The 20,280-nt window shown below is 44.7% G+C and overlaps 1 protein-coding gene across 1 annotated transcript in view; it reads right to left on the bottom strand.

Annotated features, from left to right (window-relative positions):
* The window catches only part of LGI2 (leucine rich repeat LGI family member 2), a 30,034-nt gene extending 10,281 nt beyond the window's left edge, over positions 1–19,753 (bottom strand). The window contains exons 1-7 of the mRNA XM_010362986.2: positions 19,348–19,753; positions 17,351–17,422; positions 15,342–15,413; positions 13,293–13,364; positions 7,404–7,475; positions 6,223–6,392; positions 594–758 (exon numbers count right to left, since the gene is read on the bottom strand). Of these exons, the coding sequence (XP_010361288.2) occupies positions 594–758; positions 6,223–6,392; positions 7,404–7,475; positions 13,293–13,364; positions 15,342–15,413; positions 17,351–17,422; positions 19,348–19,544 (820 nt within the window). The 5' untranslated portion in view covers positions 19,545–19,753. The remainder of the gene's footprint in view (positions 1–593; positions 759–6,222; positions 6,393–7,403; positions 7,476–13,292; positions 13,365–15,341; positions 15,414–17,350; positions 17,423–19,347) is intronic.
* Between the last annotated feature and the right edge of the window lie 527 nt (positions 19,754–20,280).

Genomic DNA, 20,280 nt, shown 5'->3' with positions numbered 1-20,280 from the left:
AAGCAAGTAGACAGCCCACACTTAGTAAGGCTAAGGCACTGGGATCCCATGACAGCACTGAAAGAAGTGTTAACTAATTCATATCCCAAATGCCTAATTTAGGGATCTATTTATTCTTATTTTGTACGTACTTACTAAAAGAAAGCAATGATCACTAGGACTTAGCAAAGGGCACTAGGAACAAGCTATAGGGTGTGTTTGTGTGTTTGTTAGCATATTAGTTAACAATCAGCTTAACGAAAGTCAAAGCATAATTTAGTTGCTACAAAGCTGGTACAGACCTGGGCTCCCATACTGCTCAGAACAAGGAATTCTCAGTGTGACTTCTCACCTCTACTAGAAAATGCCTCCCACCACGTGCAACCTCTAAATGGTCATCAATAGTAAGCAGGATCACTACCTGAGGTTTCCACTCTCCCAGTAACAGACCACACTAAGACAAAAACTGGAGAGACCCAGAGGGTAGGCTGGGACGTGTTCCCCAGCTCTAACCAGGTTAGAGGGCAGAGCTCTCCCTCAATACAGAGGGCGTTCCTTCTCCCATGGGCTTGTGGAAAATTAGTTCAACACATCTGATCAAAGCCACAACACACCTGTAATGTTGTCGTAGCTCCGGAAATTCATTTCGATGTGGTCCCACTCCAGCACCATGCAGTTCTCCATGCTGGGCTGCGCAATGGCCACGTACACATCGTTCTTGGAATTGAACGTATCCACTGAAACCGACTGGTAGGGTAAAGTCTGATGAACAACAAAATCTGGGAACGGGTGTTTAAAAAGAAAAGCATTCATAAAACCTCCTGCAGGGATTATCAACCACCATCACCTTTCCATCATCACATCAGCTCTGAAAAGGACTGGGGAGGAGGAGGAGGACAGGAGAGAAGCAACACAAACATCACAGTGTATTTTACTCTGGGACATTCCAGAAAGAGTCCTGGCTTGTGCAGGACTATCAGACAGAATGCACAGCTTCTACTACAGCTTCCTGTGGAGAAACGGCTTCCCGAGTTTGGCTAAAGGATCTGAGTTTTAAGCATATTTGGTGAGACTTGGCTTTCAAAGTGGTAAGACAGACAGGACGTTGCACAGCAACATTCTCAAAACTGTCATGCATATCACGCTGTGACAAGGTGGGGGCTGCGGTCCAGTGAGTTTGGAAAATGCCGTACTTCCAGCTCTCTCAGAACAGCCCTTGTAGGGAAGAAGTCTGTTTTGTTTTGTTTGATGTGGTGCTTCTCAAACTTACCTGACCCTTTATCTCCAGTTTTTATAACCCCTAGCTTGGGATTACCTGTCAGCAGACAACCCCACTGCACGTTCAGAATGAATGGTACGCTCCCCAAATGGCACACTGAACACTGGAAACCAAACCAAACCCTGTGCTACGGTCTCAGGGGTATTATGGTTCCTACCCACTTAGCCTAGCACAAAGTGAGTGCTCAATACACGTTACCTTTTAGAGGTGCCCCTCCCTTCATTCTGGGGGCAGAGTAGGTGCTTACTGAACACCTGTTGGCTAAACCAGTGTGAGGGGACTGGCTTTGCTTCTCAGCCCACTCTAAAGACTACAGGGAAGGAGATGGAGGCTGAGTGGTGCACGAAGATGTGGGTAGAAGGAGGAGAAAAGAAGAGGCTGCCTTTGCAGCCCAACAGGTAGGAGATGGCTGAGGGAGAGTATGGACAAGTGGCTCCAGTCGATGGGGTACCTTCCCATCCCCAAGTTGAGAACAGAACATCCTGGTGAAGGGCTGGGACTCGAAGGTAAGACAAACTGGGCTTCCGATTCTTGCCCTGCCACTTTTAGCTGCATGACCTTTGGCAAGACAACTGACCCTCAGGTTCTTTCTTCATCTGTAAAATGAGGGTGGTGTCTGTTTCATAAGGTTACTGTAAGACTAAATCCAAGAGTACATGTAAATATATACTGCAGTGCTATGGTGATCACTTAGTAGTTGATATATGCAACAATGATAGTATTCAGTTGCCTGCTTGAAGACTTAGGGAAGAGTCGTGGCTCCCCCTCATCCCAGCCCCCACCAAAATAATTGTTGCTTGGTCAAAGATAAAAAAACAAACAAACAACAACAACAAAAAACAGAAAAAAATGAACCTCTGTTCACTCCTGTTGGCACTGGCAGAACGAGTGTAGAAGCCAGAAAGCACGTGTTGACTGCACAAGGCTTTGCTGGTTTCTGTGTTCACTCGTAGACAGAGAAAGGGGAAATGGTAGCAGTCATCATGTGCCCCCTTTTCTGGGGATATAAAAGGACTTGGAGAATACAGCTGCTTTCTTTTAATTACAACCAAGATGGCCATAAATTCCTCTCCTACATCTCCAGTTGCATTCGACTAATCCGAGTCTGCCAAAGGTTCTAGGCACTCCCGCGATGCACGCCACTCACTCATCTCCTCCCTCCCATTAGCCTCCCTACTGCACTCTGAACTCGCAGAAACATGAGTATTTGCTTTAAAAGGCAGGCTGTTTAAAGTGTAGACTAGAAAGTTTCTGGTTTTATTGAAGAATCCCAGGATGAAAAGGAGCTGTCACAGTGCAGAGCATTTTACAAATCTAGCCTTTCGTGGCCCTGTTTTAATCTATTTTCCCCACATAGTGGCTTCATAATATTTTCTATATACTATCTGGCATAACGCAGATTGTTAAATCATTTGAATTACAAATCTAACTCTTGATGGAAGACCCCCCACCCCCCAAAAAAAGGGAGGAGAAGGAGGAAGAAGAGGAAAAAAAGGAAAAAAGAAGAATGGGGCCAGGCAAGATACACAAGATGGCTTGTGCCTGTAATCCTGGCAGCTTGGAAGGCCAAGGCAGGAGGACTGCTTGAGGCCAGGAGTTTGAGACCAGCCTAGCTAACATAGCAAGACCTTCTCTTTACTGAAAATTTAAAAAATTAGCCAGGGGTCATGGTGCATGCCTGTAGTCCCAGCCGCTCTGGAAGCTGAGGTGGAAGGATAGGATCAATTGAGCCCAGAAGTCTGAGGTTGCAGTAAGCTATGATTGTGCCACTGCACTTTAGCCTGGATGACAGAGCAAGACCTTGCCTCAAAAAAAAAAAAAAAAAAAAAGAGAGAGAGAGAATGAAAAGCAAATGGTTGATGCATATATGTTTGTGGGTATCAGAGAGAGGACCAGAGGAATTTAAATATCTTCTCCCACCCCCAATTAAATTTACTTCTCACAAACAGCAAAAGCACATTCTTGTGGAAAGATCTTAGAAATACACACATTGATGTGACATCAATTTACTAGTGTTAAAATATTAATGGCACTCTGCAAAAAGAGCTGCCACTTCCATTCACACTGGATTAAGTTCATGATGTCAGTGGGACTCTTACAATTTAGGCCTTTCTCCCAGCGGAATCAACAGATTTTTACATAGCTATTTATAGCACTGGCAGAAAATAAATTATACATGACACCGATCCTACTGGGAGAGAAACTGCACATTAATGCATTATTTCTCTTTGCATTTTCATCAGCCCCGAAAAGGGGAAGCTAACAGGACAATTAGGATGCAAAATTCACTTTCTCTAAGGAATTGAATGAATTACCCACCTAACACAGGGAATCATAGGTAGGTAACAGGGACTTTTGAGGTGGTTAAAAATAGACTTGAAGGGAAGGGTTCAAGAGCTGATTAAAGATCTGAAACAGCCCAATGCTGGCTTTGTGGTATGAATTACACGCATTGGCCGAGGAACAGAATGGGGACAGTACCTTCCTCTCTCTGGGAAAAAACAGTGAGACAGGAGAAAACTCACCCCTTTTCTGAAAATCTGAGTTGAAAAGGAAAACAACCATACTTAGAAAATGTGCTTCTTTCCAAACCTTTGGCAAGAATACGATCACTGTACCATGAACTCTCGAATTTGGCTTTCCATTTTCCACCATCCTCATTCGTTCCCCCCACCCCATGCCCCTACTGCCCATCTACCTTTTAATGAAGCAACAGAGGCTGAGGTTTGATCTGAACAGAAGATAATGAACCCCGAACACTCACAACACTCACAGTTTGTTGACCTAGTTCTTATACATCAGGGCCTATATTTGGGGGTGGGTCACAACTTGATTGCACCATTTTTTTCCCGATGGAAGAAACTGTCAGCAAGAGCCTCATCTCTGTTTGTGAGTCTTACAGGGATAAAACCATAGCAAAGCCAGAATTATCATCTCCCTCTCACCAGAAAGCCTAGCGCTGACTTTCTAAAGTTTAGTAGGAAGCTTGTTCATGAAGACAAACACTGCATAAGACAGAGAAGGCTCTAAAATGTGTTAAGGCCTCTTGCTGCTCCATGTTGGGATGAGGACAGGTTCCCTCAGTTCCAAGCTACCACCATTCCCATAACAATTCTCAGAGCCTGGGTCACTTTTACAACCATCCCCAGGGCCCTAAGTTCAGAAAATATGTTTTCTTATAGAAATTATTTCCTATTCCCACGGCCCTCCAGCCCATTACTTCCATCAGAGATTAGCAAAGTTTCTCCACGCTATGGCCAGGTATGAAGAGAACAATGGAAAATCTGCAAATTTCACCTTGGCATTTCGAGAACTCTCCAGAGAAAATGGAGAAAAGGTAGAGAGAAGTTCTCAGTGAGCTTTGGTTTAGCTTTGGTTTAATTCAATTTAATTTAATTTAGCATTTAATGCCAAATAGTCTTGAATGTCACCTTTTGGTGCAAATGTTATCGACTATGACCTGTGATTTATTGCCCTGGCCCTAAAATACAATAAATTAACCTCCTAATGGCCTCAGCTGACTATGGAGCACCTGCCAATTACACAGCTGAATAAGCCCCCATTCGATGATAAAAGAAAAAGTCATTTTTGTGAGATTTCAGGTTGTCTATCAGACAAGAATAGAACTTGCAGGGGTCCCTTATTTACAAACAAAGATACCTAGAAATGATTTTTACTTTGTGGGTTTTTGTTTATTTGTTGGACGGTGGTAGCGGGGACTGGCCTAAATGTGATATTTTGTTCTTGGAGTTTTGGTGTCTTTTGAGTTTCTGTAACTATTTTCTGTTTCTCATTCCTGCTGCTTCTCCTGACATGACTTGAGGCTTTGTAGATACCATCTCTCAGCCTGAATGTTTATTTTTATAAATCGGGTAAGCAGGTTTTCATACAGTGGCCTGATCCTCTCTCTGACTTTAGAAGCTGTAGAAACCCCACGTAAGCCTTTCTAATGGAGATACTCACCAGTACCTTTGGCCTCATGTTGTGACAGTGGAAGCAGTTAGTATATATATAAGTATAGTTTAATTTTATCTTATAACCTGAAAAATGTATAAACTGAAAGCTTGTGGCAGGCCCTGGAAAACAAAATCAAACTTTCTTTACATTTTTCCCTCAACATGAGTTGTTTCCTTTTGATAATTAGTCGTTAACTCTTATTTTCTATTTTGCCATTGGTTATAATTTACCTAGTTATCTCTTCTTACATGGGACTCTGAAAGTCATTTCTGGGTTTAAAGTTCTGATGTTTGGGCCAGGCACAGTGGCTCATACCTGTAATCCCAGCACTTTGGGAGGCCGAGGCGGGCAGATGATGAGGTCAGGAGATCGAGACCATCCTGGCCAACATGGTGAAATCCCGTCTCTACTAAAAATACAAAAATTAGCTGGGTGTGGTGGTGCACACCTGTAATCTCAGCTGCTTAGGAGGCTGAGGCAGGAGAATCGCTTGAACTCGGGAGGTGGAGGTTGCAGTGAGTCGAGATCACACCGCTGCACTCTAGCCTGGGTGACAGAGTGAGACTCCACCTCAAAAAAAAAAAACTCTGGTGTCTGTTAGTTAAATGTCCAGTGAACTTCATCTTCCTAAAGCAAGAGAACAGTCTCAACCGAGTAATTTAGGCCTCCCTGCACTGACCTTCTATGAAATCTAGATTGATCTGAAAACATTCTCTTGCCAAACCCACAAGTTTATACTTTGACTTAAGAAAATGAAACCCTTAGAGAAATTTGAATTTTGCAAAGAAGCAAAATTAAAGCCAGGGCAGTTAACAAAAATCCTCCCAAACTTTTGAGATGTTTTCCTTACCACATCAATTCATTTCTTTAGAATATTTAAAATTTCTCTAGAACAATTTTGATAAACAGTTCTATATTCACCTTTCCCCACTCTCTGTTAACAGTCTAAAAGAAAGACAAAGAGATTATTCTAGATATCCATGTCTGATGACATAGGCTCTGAATACCTGTAGTTGTGCATTCATAGTCAAAACTGGTCACATCATTTAGCTTCTTTTCCTGATACTCTGGTGGACCACTACACAGCACGTCGGAAACAGTGGAATTTGTCATCTTCAACCACAGGTATAGCCACTTGGCTTTGCAGTCACATTCAAATTTGTTACCCCTTAAATCTCTAAAAATCAAAATAAAACACAAACACATACAAAGAGAAATAGACGTGTCTGACATGTTTTGGTAGTAACACGAAACTCCAGAATTATTAACACCCTGATATATTTAAAATCCCCTAAAAATAGAGTTCAAAAAATTTTGTATTTAATGCCTCCTGTTTCTTGTATCTATCACTGACTTTATTTAATACTCCTCAGCACCCGGGAATTTAACTGCATAACTATATAACGTCCAGAGAGCTCTCAGCGAGGACATATCATCTCTCCAGATGCTCTGGTTTCCATGCCATGCTGGAAATGGGAGACGTGTGATAGAAGAGCAGCCCCCAACAGAGGTTCTCATCAACGTAAAGAGGATATTGTAGGAAGACAGTTTTCACAAACACAATTGAAACTTCAAGCTCTCGTTAAAACTACATCCAGTAGGTTGGGCACGGTGGCTCATGCTTGTAATCATAGCACTTTGGGAAGCCAAGGTGGGCAGATCACCTGAGGTTAGGAGTTCGAGACTAGCCTGGCCAACATGGTGAAACCCCGTCTCTACTAAACACAAAAATTAGCTGGGGGCAGTGGCATGTGCCTGTAGTCCCAGCTACTCAGGAGGCTGAGGCAGGAGAATCGCTTGAACCCGGGAGGCAGAGGTTGCAGTGAGCTGAGATTATGCCGCTTCACTCCAGCCTGGGCAACAGAGCAAGACTCCGTCTAAAAAACAAAAACAAACTACATCCAGTAAGAAGCAACGTTAGAAGATAAAGCAGGTGAACGCGCCATCTCAAGGAGGGGACCTCCCACCCAGCAAGTGCAATTTACCATTGGCCTCATGGTGCTAAGTATAAAATGGCAAAATCCAACACAACACAAACTATATGCTATTTCCCAGGATGCACTACTTTGTTATAGAGTTTTAGGCACAGCATAAAAGAAATGCATAAAAGAAAGGTGAGAGGGGATTGAAAGACATGATTAACTGGGGCACAATGACAAGAACACATAAACTAAATTTCATTACTTACAGTTCAATCAGAGAGTCTAAATCACTGAAGACATCCCTTGGTAGTGCTTTTATGTGGTTATTGGCCAAAGAACTAGAATAAGAAAGTCACATTGCAATGCAGTTATTATCTCATGCCCTGTCACTCTCAATTCCCTTCAGATAAAGCTATTGACTTACAGCACAGCTTTGGTCATCAATACTGAGATAGAGCTTAGTTATGCAAAGATAACATAAGAGATGCTGGATTATAATATAAATTTTCTTTCTTTCTTTTTTTTTTTTTTTTTTACAAAAAGCACTTTTTAAGCTCTTTATGTATATGTGCTCAACCTCAGATGGCTTCCCATGCTTCTTAGAATCAAAGCCAAAGTTCCTTCAGTGGCATGCAAGACCCTTTATTGCCTGGCTACCTCCACTCTTGCTTACCTAGGAGACCCCATCTCATTGGTCTCCAACTACTCAATGGATCTCTGATCCAGCCACACTGGCCTCCTTGCTATTCCTCCAACAGGTGAGGCATGCTCCTACCCTCCAGGCCTCTGAACTTGGTCATCTGCCTGGAATGTTCTTTCCCCAGCTATCCATTTGGCATTCCATTGCCTCCTTTGGGTCTGTCCTCAAGTATCACCACCTTCTCAGGCCTCTGCACACCTCCCTTCCCTGCACCGCCATCATTTGGCACACTGCATATTTTAATTATCTATTTGTTTACTGGCTGTGTATTCTCCCTCTACATAAGCCACATGTCTGTCCACTGCTGTATCCCCCCCAGTTCCTAGAACAGTGCCTGGCACACAGCAGGTAATCAGTATATCTTTGCTGAATTAATGTATTAAGCACCAAAGTGAGAGTGATAAAAGAAGATTTACAGTCTTGTCCCAAGAAGTTTCCTAATGGTCCATCTAAGTGAATTCTATTACTTGTGACTCTAAGAACGGACTCAGTAAATACTCTTTTACATAAAGACACTCAGCTCTAACCTTTATTCTTAAAGGTTAGACCTGAAGGGAATGATTGACTATGATCAATTTCATTTTCACATTAATAAAGATTGACCCAAAACCATTTTGCATTTGCTCGTGATAGTTAAAGATCATTCTAAGACATCTTAGTCCACACCCCACCTCCAGGAAATAGACTAGAATGCACAGCATCAACTCTTTCTCTGATGATTCAGGATTTTGCAGTGCCCTGTCATCATCCTGTGAAGATGAATGTCCACGGTGCAGGGCTGTTGATGTAGAAAGACGCGGAGTGTTGAAATGATGTACACTGAGTTTGTGATTTCCCCAGGCACTGCACTCTAATGTGAGTCAGCCAAGAAACTGATGCCTACTTTTGTTTTATTTTACACATATGAATGCAAACAGCAAAACATATAAATGACAAACATGTAAGCAATTCAGCCCCAACTATTTAAGATATCTATGAAATGCATCCTCTGTATCATCATAATGACCCATCCCAGAAAGATGAATTAAAGAAATGAGTCTTCCTACCTAGAGTCGGTTAGCTGGGCACAGTAGAAAGCTTGGAGCCCAAATATTCTTGCTTCAAGGCACCAACTGAATATAGGGAGACCCATAGTTTCTGAATTATGCCCCTTTCCATCTGGGTAACCACAAATGGATTTAAATAAAGTTTCATGTACTCTTTTACCTTTCTTTTCTAAATGATGTATTTGTACATTTTTAACTGTGTTGGAAAATAGGCTGAATATGTAAACAGACTGAAGCTACTCTGAAAGAGCTTTTGGAAATTTTTAAAAGGGGGGTTGTTCATTTTGATTTTTTTTTTCTTGGTCGATGGTCACTTTTTCGGGAAAGTAAAATACAACAATGTTTTAGCTAATTAACGTTATTAGCTAAAAACTTCAGCTAATTGAAAGTTATTGTATTGATATGATAAGTATCCACAGAATGGTCAAAGCCAAAAAAGCAGAGTGTTTAGCAACATTCCAAGTGTTCAATTTAGATTTCAGAAAGCACAATTATTTAGAGGGGCTATTCACCCCACTCACACTAAGTGCTTAACACCTGCCTTTCCACTTCATTTTGCCTACAAATCATGGCACTTATTTTATTTCTAAAACTATTTAACAGCTCTGTGTCCCTTGGGCTTCATGGGACTGCTGGAAACAAATGTTCTAGATTTTAGTTACAGATTGGCACAGCTCCTTCAATGCTTTGAAACCTGATCTATGTCTCTTTTCCTATGCATGTGAGTCTGTAAGCATTGGAAAAGTTCATAAAAGATAAAAATCAGCTGCTTAACTTCAACAAGCAAATTCCAAATAGGAACTTCTGTAAGTACGGGGGTGAACTTTAGAGACTTGGTATCTTCTCTTTGCTTAGAGGTTTTTAAAAGAGGAGGGAGGTGAATTGATTCATTCTCTAAACAATATATTAAATTCTTGAATTACTAAATACATCTCCAGCCTAGAGGAGTCAACGTTAAAAGTCGCCTGGTCGGGCACGGTGGCTCACGCCTGTAATCCCAGCACTTTGGGAGGCCGAGGCAGGCAGATCATGAGGTCAGGAGATCGAGACCATCCCAGCTAACATGGTGAAACCCCATCTCTACTAAAAATACAAAAAATTAGCCGGGCGTGGTGACACATGCCTGTAGTCCCAGCTACTCAGGAGGCTGAGGCAGGAGAATCGCTTGAACTCGGGAGGCAGAGGTTGCAGTGAGCTGAGATCATGCCACTGCACTCCAGCCCGGGTGACAGAGTGAGACTCCATCTCAAAAAAAAAAAAAAAAAAGAAAGTCACCTGACTTGTCCAGAAGTAGAGCACATATGGGAAATCCAATTCCATTAAGAAGCCATCCATCGGCCGGGTGCGGTGGCTCAATCCTGTAATCCCAGCACTTTGGGAGGCCGAGACGGGTGGATCACGAGGTCAGGAGATTGAGACCATCCTGGCTAACACGGTGAAACCCCGTCTCTACTTAAAAAATACAAAAAAACTAGCCGGGCGAGATGGCAGGCACCTGTAGTCCCAGCTACTCGGGAGGCTGAGGCAGGAGAATGGCGTGAACCCGGGAGGCGGAGCTTGCAGTGAGCTGAGATCTGGCCACTGCACTCCAGCCTGGGCGACAGAGCAAGACTCTGTCTCAAAAAAAAAAAAAGAAAAAGAAAAAGAAGCCATCCATCAATTAGCAAATCAGAAAGTACGTCCTGCTGGGTTAGCCCTGCGCTAGACACTGGGGGAAGAACAGAGCTAAGGGCAGATCACTAAAAGTCCTGCCCTCCAGGAGCTTCCAACCTGCTGGGAGATAAAACAAACACCCAGGCAACAGCACCAACCAGTATGGTCATTGTAGACAGTAAAGTACTGGCTGCATGAAGCCAATGACAGGAGTGAAGAGGAAGATGGAGAATGGCTTAACTGGGGAGATAGAACTTAATTTGGACTTTGAATGAAAAGGCAGATGCCAAGAGACCAAGGGCAGAAGAAACAGCATCCCGGGCAAGGGAAAGGATGTGAGGAAAAGCAGTGATTAGGTGGGGGAGCACCGAGAGCTTGATGTTCTGAAGATACTCAGAGAAATAAGGTTAGAGAGCTGAAGAGAGGCTTGACTTGTAGGCTTGACAGCAGGGTGGTCCTACTCACTGGGATGAGCTGGTTCTTCTCTAATGCATTCTGTGCTCTCTGGACCCAAGTGCAGGACTCCCTCGCTCCCTCTGTGTTTGTGTTCTCTGTGCATACCACAGAAAAGGAGGTGCCTCTTGCACACATGTACACATGATAACACGTGAAACAAATGCATAAGCATGCACACATGAGCACAGTTATGTACACTCATGTATATAAGTCCATGCATCCAAGGATACTTTGTACACCTGCACAAAGATATGCAAATACCCATGCATGATACCTGCTTGTTCACACCCTCCTGCTGATGGCCATCTGAGCAAATGAAAGTTGCCATCTGGGCTAACTCAGCCCGTCACATGGGCTTTGGGTTTATGATCTGCCCAGAGCTTTTGCTCAAATACAAATCCCTAATTCCTGACTTCTGGGAACCAGGCTCATCTGGCCACAGCTGTTCCTCTTCAGACACCCACAGCTGTCTCCTTAGCAGATTCTGTCTAGCCACCCAAACTGCCAAAGATACTTGACGGGTCATGGAGGAAATTGGGACTTCTCAATGCGTGGAGGGAAGGAATGATGATGATGATGATGATGATGCCAGCTATGCCTTGAGCATTTACCATGGGTAATGGGCTAGATGCTTTGCAAGCAAGCATTAACCCTTTATGTACAGCAATCCTATGAAATCAGTATAGTTATCCCTATTTTATGGAGGAGGAAATTGATCTCAGAAAGTTAAGCAATATTAATAAATCATGGCCTTGAGATTTAAACTCAAGCCTATTGACTCCAAGCCCACAACTGTAGCCTCTACAGGAATCTGGGGATTTCACACTTAGGTTGAATCTGAAAAACAATAAAGGCTTTTATAGGAAGAAATGAAGACCTAGGACATTCTCCAGTACCAACTATGCTGACACAGAAGTTTGGGCTTCCCACGTCTGTGCCCTCATCTCCTTACCCCATAGGCTTTAACTTAAGCAGAGCCTCTACTTGTGGGCGTTCCAGAATCAAGTGTTTGCTAGGCCTATTGACAAACCCCTTTGCCAATATCGGGGCTTGATGTGAATGGTTTCCTCATTAGATGACTATGTCCACACTGTATCAGTCAGGGTTACACATGCTGAAGGTACTACCATCCCTGCCCAACACTTCCAGTCAAAACCCTCCAATTTTCCCAACTGTCTTTATGGCAGGCAGGCTGACTACAGAGATGAGACATGTTATCTTACTCAAACTCAAAATACCTATCATGCAAATGGGACCTGGTTTCTGGCTAACGAATTGCTCCTACCAAGACAATGAGTATTTTTACATCTTCATAAACACAGCCACTATTTTTTCTAGTTTTATAAATTTTATACATTTGCTAAGTGTGTGTACTTGCTTCATTTTCATATGCCAATTTCAAATCAATTTCTTTAATTTTATCTCTAGAAAGCTCTTAAAGAACCAGAGAGCTTAGTTGAAACCATAGATTAATTCAACATAAAAGAAAAAGTGATTTGCATTCAAATGAGAGGAACCATGAAAATGTCTCTATTCCACTTTATCCTAATTCTGATTCAACATGCCACCTAGTCATCTAAGACTTGGTTCCAAAATCTGTAAAATGGGGACTCACAGATTATTATGAAAGATGAAGAAGAGAAGGCTCACTAAGCACCCAGCCCTGTGCCTGGTGCCAAGCAGGTATAAGACTCACAATAATTTCCTTCCCGGCTGGGCGCAGTGGCTCACGCCTGTAATCCCAGCACTCTGGGAGGCCTTGGCAGGTGGATCACCTGAGATCAGGAGTTCGAGACCAGCCTGGCCAACATAGTGAGGCCCAGTCTCTACTAAAAATACAAAAATTAGTCAGGCGTGGTGGTATGTAGCTGCAATCCTAGCTACTCGGGAGGCTGGGGCATGAGAATGGCTTGAACCCAGGAGGCGGAGGCTGCAGTGAGCCAAGATCACGCCACTGCACTCCAGCCTGGGTGACAGAGTGAGACTCTGCCTAAAAAAAAAGAAATTTCTTCCCATCTCCTCCATCAAGCAACACAAGTCCCTCACACCCCAGGTTGCTCCTTAATTCCCATACAGTCATGTGGCCTATAACTGCAATTCAGGTTGATAGAGATGATAATAAAGACAACTATGTGAGTACTCACAATGAGCCAGTATCTGGTTGACACCATAGAAGCCTCTTGAGTAATCTAGAAATTCGTTTCCTTCAGGGACTCTTACAGCCAAGAAACAGAGAGGCTCCAGGAAACGAATCTCACTCCACATATTAGAGGACTTACAATACTTTCCATAGGACTTACAGGTGAGTCAGGTCACGGAGGCCACGAAAGGCATTTCTTGAAATCGTTTCTATTTTGTTCCCTTCAATGAACCTAAGAGGAAAGTTATATAATTAAAATGAATTTTCTCTCCTTAGTATCTCTAAAAAAACTATGTTGGTAAGATTTCAGAATAAAATCTGAAAGCATTCCTGAATTATAAGAATTGATCTCTGAAGACTAGGTCAGCTACACCAAATTACATGTGGTAGCAGTATGTATGCAAAAATGCATGCATGTGAGTGTGTGATCTGCACTCCTTCCAGAAGCGGCATGGAAATCTTCAAAGAATTCTGAGCTGGCAACATGGGTAAAAACATCTTGGGGAGAAATAAACAAGAAAGCACTATACAAAGGCAAGAAATTCTCATATCTCTATAAGACTGGAGCGCTTCCAGACATTTCCCCTACTCAATCCCACATTTCATGGTGCCTGGCCATTCAAACTTCTGTTAATGTCACTGTCCCTTGAGGGGGTTCCCTTGTTTTACATCTCCATATTAAAGTTTTTTGCTGGGGGAGAATTCTGTCAAGCATGGTTTTCAGCAACCTTGAGTCTATCGTGTCCTACACCATCTAATCACCAAGCAAATGGGTGACAAGGCAGGAAAAGCTCAAGCTCTCTAAGCCGCTAGGAAGTAGGAAGTACAATGAAGTTGAGTAGGGACCAGACTTCTTTCTCTGTACCAAAACCCCACAGGGTTTTCTCATGGGATCTTGTAATAATACCACTGGCCATGCTTTAAGGTCTTTATGGGAAAGAATTGATGTGAATTCACTATGACTATTCTCTAGGACCAAGGAGAACTAAATTTTAGTTTACAGCATCATATTAAGTCAAATGTAAGAGGGTCTTTGATGAGATGCTCCATGGGTGGCGCTTTGTAACACAACATCATCAATGAATTAGTTCTTGATTCTTGCACTGAAAACTCAATGATGGTTTTTAAAAGTGAGGTGTTTTTTCAGTAATACACTTCAGCATAAACTGAGGAGCTCAGCCAACTTCCTCTCCAATAACCTCGACCATAAGATGAACTACCGTAAGAGAAAACTCATAGCTTTACAACTGCTACCTCCATTGAGTATGTATGTGCTTTGATAGACCCTAGTCAGATTTAGCATTGCAGTCCTGCTATACTTTCCATACTACGCATATGACGATATCAGAGTATTATGCAAATACACATATTATGTATACTCTGGAGAAAGAATTCCTCCAGGGACATCTTTCCTCAAGACACAAAGTCAGCAGAGAGATTTCTTATATCTGGGATGTGTCTAGAATTCCAATACCTACCTGTTGAACTCAGACAAAATAATAAGACAAGGCTTTAAAAATCCCTCTGAATGCTAAGTGAGGAAATCCCATCTGATAGCAGGATTAACATTATTACAAAGTTACCAAAGACAAGGATGAAAGAACTTACAAGGGAAAAAAGACATGAAAGGACGAAAAGGCAGAAATCAGAACAAGAAGAAAGCTCATTGTGAGGGGAAAAACCTGCACATCAAAAAAGGGGAAAAGGACCTTTTTTTAAGGAAAAAAATAAAATGAAATTAGACCCTCAGTAGCAATTCATAGGAGATACTGCAAAAGAGATGTAGGACAGTGAATGAACAACATGAAGTTGTACCCCCCAAATAGGGAGGCTTTCTTAAAAGTAAGTAACCCTCAGAACCCTGCAGCTCTATTTCTGGCTGATCAGCAAATCCATGCCTACTTATGAGAGGTAAAAATACCCAACACAACTTCCAATTGTGCTTACTAAAGACAAATTAAATGTCAGCAGAGAATGAATATCTCTCCTTCTTTGTTTTGTCGCTCCCTCTTTGTCTCCAGCCTCCTCCTTCCCCAGCATGTTTGTAAGCAAGTAAACTATAGAAGGTCAGTGCTGAAAAGAGAATGGGGTGTTCTCCATTTTCTCCACCCCTAAACCCTCGCAGAGATGCTGTTCCAGCACAGAAACCAATTCAGAAATTCTACCAAGATACCAAATGTTCAGCACATAGACAAAGCACAAAACTTACAGGTATTCAAGATGAAAAAGTCCAGCGAAAGCGTCATCCCGGATGATCGTGAATGAGTTAGAATTCAGCAATCTGAAAGTAAGAGACAGATTCCAATGCAGAGATGTAAAACTCGAGTCACATGGTGAAGCCATTTCTATTTCCTTTGCTACGTTTTGATCTGTGGGCAAACATGAGCTCTTCTTAGTCTAAGGAGAACCGATGTTGTTGTAAGAAACCTGATTTTCACAGCCTGCACTTACAGACGATGGCAAGCAGATTCCTTTTGACCAGATTTTCTTGTCATCTCCAGAACTCTACTCCTTTCGTCCCTGTGTGTCTCTATATTTACTATAGCTATCAGTAAATATGACCTGATAGCTATTACTTTAAAACATTATAATGCTTAGCACGACTAAACAGCCAGTGAATGTTTTTTGGTACATAAGCAATCATAAAATTAGAGATCTAAAAAGATCTAATCCAAATCTATTTTTGGGAAAATATAAGCCCAGAGAAGCTAAGTGACTTGACCATAGTCACACAGCTGGGACCAAGAAAAAACAAAAACCAGAAAAACTTTTTCTACTGTATTATACACTCTAATAAAAATAGTTTTTTTTAAAAAAAGTTTGCTTAAGAAACTTTCAGAAGACTGTCACTACATAGTTTTCTATTTGAGTCATTGCCCAAGTCTACTGGCAAAAGAATACCTAAAATTGTATTTCTATTATATGAAAAGTATATTTTAATAGCACTGCCATTTCTAAGAGGCCTCAGATTTTAAAATGTTAAGTATAATGTTAAAAGTAGGCATATAACATTTCAAGAACAAAAGTATCAAGAGTATGTTTTTTAGGATGAATTGTGATCTCCTATATTCCATTTATCCAAATTTTTCTAGAGCACATTGCTTGTTTTAATTTCAATCTCATCTCAAATTTAAGAAACCAACGTAGATCAAGAGAATGAGGTGTGTACTCATACTTTGCCTGTCACTGGTTTGCTTTTGAAAACTGCTTTTTGGACATTTCTTTTCATCAGCAAACATTACCCAGCCTGGGTTACAGCGCACAGCATGAACATCACCACAGTGACTTGAATGTCGCTCACAGAGAGGAGCTGGGATGAGGAATAGTTATGAGTGTGGGCTTTTGGCCCTGGACTAGAATCCTGGCTGTGATTTGGGGCAAGTTAGTTAACTTCTCTGAGCCTCAGTTTCCTTATCTATCAAATGGGATCATAAGCATGCCTTCATCCTACAGATGATGTGATGATGAAATAAAATTATGCAGATAAGTTCATAGGATGCTGCCTGACTAGTTTAAGTTCTCAGCAAACTAAAAACACTCCTATTTCCTAAGTAATAGTAAGATTTTAAAATGACCCAGCACTTTGGGAGGCTGAGATGGGCAGATCACGAGGTCAGGAGATCGAGACCATCCTGGCTAACCCGGTGAAACCCCATCTCTACTAAAAACTACAAAAAAAAAAAAAAAAAAAAAAACTAGCCGGGCGAGGTGGCGGTGCCTGTAGTCCCAGCTACTCAGGAGGCTGAGGCAGGAGAATGGCGTCAACCCGGGAGGCGGAGCTTGCAGTGAGCTGAGATCCCCCGCCACTGCACTCCAGCCTGGGCGACAGAGCGAGACTCCGTCTCAAAAAAAAAAAAAAAAAAAAAGATTTTAAAATGAAGTTTTCTTTTAAACCGAGGTGTTTGGGAAACAGTGCATTTAGGTGGTGTTCAGGTCATGAGTCAATGCAATTACCTCCCCATTTACTAGATCTGGGTGGTGGGATCTACAATAAAGTCTTTGAAGAAAACAAGTATCAAACTAAGGAAAGAAAGCTGAGCAGAGAGCCTCAGTGGTTTGCTGGGGACATCACAGGGTAAATTAACACCATGAGGCAGCCATGGTCTCTTCACGGAGCTGGGGTACTTTAGGAAGGGCTGATACCAAAGAGGCAGAGACAGCAGTTCAAGGATGGCACCGCAAGGCCCCCACTGTGCAGAGGGAACTTCCCATACTCACAGCAGCTGCAGGGAAGGCAGATGAGAAAACATTCGGTCCTTGATTTCTGAAAACGTCCCATTTACCAGGCTCCTATGGGCAAAAGATGAACAAAAGTAGGCCTAGGTTTCTTTTAGGAAGTGCCAGGCAGGGTGGGCAATCGACCTCTGCCTCCGCCTGTACTTCAAACCCTGACTCTCAGGAGTGAGGCACAGCACAGTTGCCCAGGATCTTCCCCGGGGTAGGAATGAGGAGACAAGCCACTTCCCAATGAATCAGATCAATATGAAAACTGGTCTGAATAACAGAAACCTTTCCCATCAGCTCCTTCCACAGACATTATCTCGGTCAGTTTAAATCAATCCCTTCACTTCCTTTTCTTAACTACAGGAGGCCCTTGCCTGAAAATGGATAATCGCTTCACCTCTGCCCATGATTCTGTTTGTGTAGACACAGCGTTACTGTTGGCCTACACAACGCTGGGGTAGGATTAAGCATTCCTCTTGGGAGCCCATCTCTGAAAGATAGTCGGAGCACTTCTGATTAAATGCACCATGAAAGCCCTGGGGAAAAACTCACAGACACCTGAACTCCCCTGTGTGGGGAGAGGCAGTGCCATCTGCCAAATAAAATGATCAACCAGGGGACAAGATGCTTGGCTTTATTTCTGCCCCCAGGCCCCCTATCCTTTCTGGCCACAGCAGGATCTGAATACATTATTTCAGAATTCCCTTCAGTTCGCATGCAGGTCAATTAAGCAGCTGCTGGTCTGAAGGATTTAATAAGGGGAACTCTAATTTCTGGAATCCTCCATGTCACCCGACTTGGCAATATTAAGAATCAAAAATGTCCTCTGTTCCCACCAGTCAAACTCTTCTGACTTTCTATAAGTGCAAATGGGAACCCCCTCACTCCTGGGTCCAGGCCCCTACAATTTGCCTTGGGTGGGAGGCTGGGGAGTGTTGGACACAAGAAAGTATCTTGAGCACAAGCAACGTCACCTCGGGGATTCCCTGCCTCCACCACTGAATGGGCACCCAGACATCTTGGCCTGGAACAAGAGAGTGGTCTTAGCAGGAAACATGTCCTAGCAGTAAAGATACAGCCCAACAGCCCCTTCCACCGTCCTTATGAGAGCTGGTCATTTGGCTTGAGTGGCCAGGGGAGGGCAGGGTGAAAGCACCTTGGCAGGTGGATACATAATGTGAAGCCCTTTCCTGTCAGTTTTTCCTGCTGAGAAAAGCAGCCGACACAACTGTGTGATGGAGAAAGGGGGCAAGAAGCCCTCCTGACCTCAGGGCAAGAAGAAAAGCTGATTTCAAAGCACTTGGTCACTGGGCTAGGCGCCCGACATGCCCCAAACCTCTGCCAAGCCTTCTGTGACCTCTCTTCCAGGCCACGTGGGGCGGACCCTCGGGCTCGCAGAGCCTGCATGCCTTGACCTCGGCTTTTTGTAACCTGCAATGTGGAGAAGTCGGGAGGAGGCCACGGGAGGAACATTCGCCCCAGACCTGATGTGGGGCAGTGAGGCCTCACCCTTCCCAGTTTGCACTCAACCAGGTCGTGTTCAGCTGCTCCTATGCACTCCCCTGCACACACAACTTCAACCCGCAAACACACACACACATACACACACACTCTCTCAAACTTTAATGTACCCCTGAGTCTCCCGGGGATGTCAAATGCACACCCCAGGACTCCACTCCAAAGACTGCTTCAGAGCAGCCAGATTCTGCATTGGCACAAGCTTCCCCAGGTGAGTCTGATGCAAGTGGCCCGTGGGCCACACTCTGAGAAACACTGCCACAGGGACCTGTCTGGGTTTCCAGATTCTGGGGCTCAAGTTCTCAACATCCTCCCCGGGGCCAACACTCGACCCACGCCCCCCACCCAAAGGCAAACAAGGGGCCTGGGGAGTGGGTCAGGGTCGCGCTGCCCCGGCGCCAGAGGCAACTCCCTCGCGGCGGCGGACGCAGGGTGGGGCGGGGCGGGATGGGGGCTGGAGGGGTCCCACTCACAGGGAGCTGATGTCGCCCGGCACGATCCTGGGCACCCAGGAAGAGCCCACGCAGATGATGGACTCCTTGGTGCAGCTGCAAGTGGCGGGGCAGCGCGCCAGCCGCCTCACCTGCGCGCTCCGTGGGATCAGGCACGCCGCGCCCAGCAGCAGCAGCAGCAGCCCGAGCGCCCCGCCGCCGCCTCTCCGCAGCGCCATGCCCAGTCCCGGCTCCCGGCCCGGGCCCCGACCCCCACCGCCGCGCCGCGCGCTCGGACCCGGCGCCGCTGCAGACGCGGGCGCCGCTCGCTGCTCTGCCGCCGCCGCTGCTGGCGAGGACGAGGGCGCCGCGGGTGTGGGAGGCCGAGCCGCAGCCGAGCAGCATGCTGGCCGCCACCCCCACTCGGCGCCCCCCCACCCGAGCCCGGGCTGCTGGGCGGCCGCCGCCGCTGCGCCCGCCGCACTCGCGCCTGCCTGACATCAGCACTCGCGCCCGCAGCCCGGCTCTGACCAATGAATAATACATGGCGGGGCCCGCCCCGCGGGGGAGGGGGTCAGCGCCGCCCCCATGGCGCCCCACCCGACCACCACCTCGCCACTCCCTCCCGCCCCGGGGCGGGCGCGGGGACAGAGGGAAAAGTTGGGTGACCTTGGGGGAGGGGCCAAACCCGGCAGAGACCCCCGTCGGGGCCTGGCTGAGCGGTGGAGGATCCGATGCCTGCAATCCCTCCAGGGGTATAATCTGGGGTGGGCACTGGGTTCCCTTCAGGCAAATAATGAATAAAGTCGGAGCGGGGAGTGTGGAGAACCGGCTTGATTACTGGGGAGGGAGGCAGCCCTAGGTGATTTGAAGAGGAGAGACTTTTGAGCAGCCTTTATTAATTTTGAAGTGCATGCTGCCAGTGGGGTCAGCGGGGATGTCTTTGCTTGCCTTCTGCGGTGGGGCAGTGAGGTC

This window comes from Rhinopithecus roxellana, chromosome 2 (assembly GCF_007565055.1).
Source record: "Rhinopithecus roxellana isolate Shanxi Qingling chromosome 2, ASM756505v1, whole genome shotgun sequence".
NCBI lineage: Eukaryota > Metazoa > Chordata > Mammalia > Primates > Cercopithecidae > Rhinopithecus > Rhinopithecus roxellana.
Note: the sequence above shows the minus strand (reverse complement) of the source record. Positions and strands in the feature narration are given on the sequence as shown.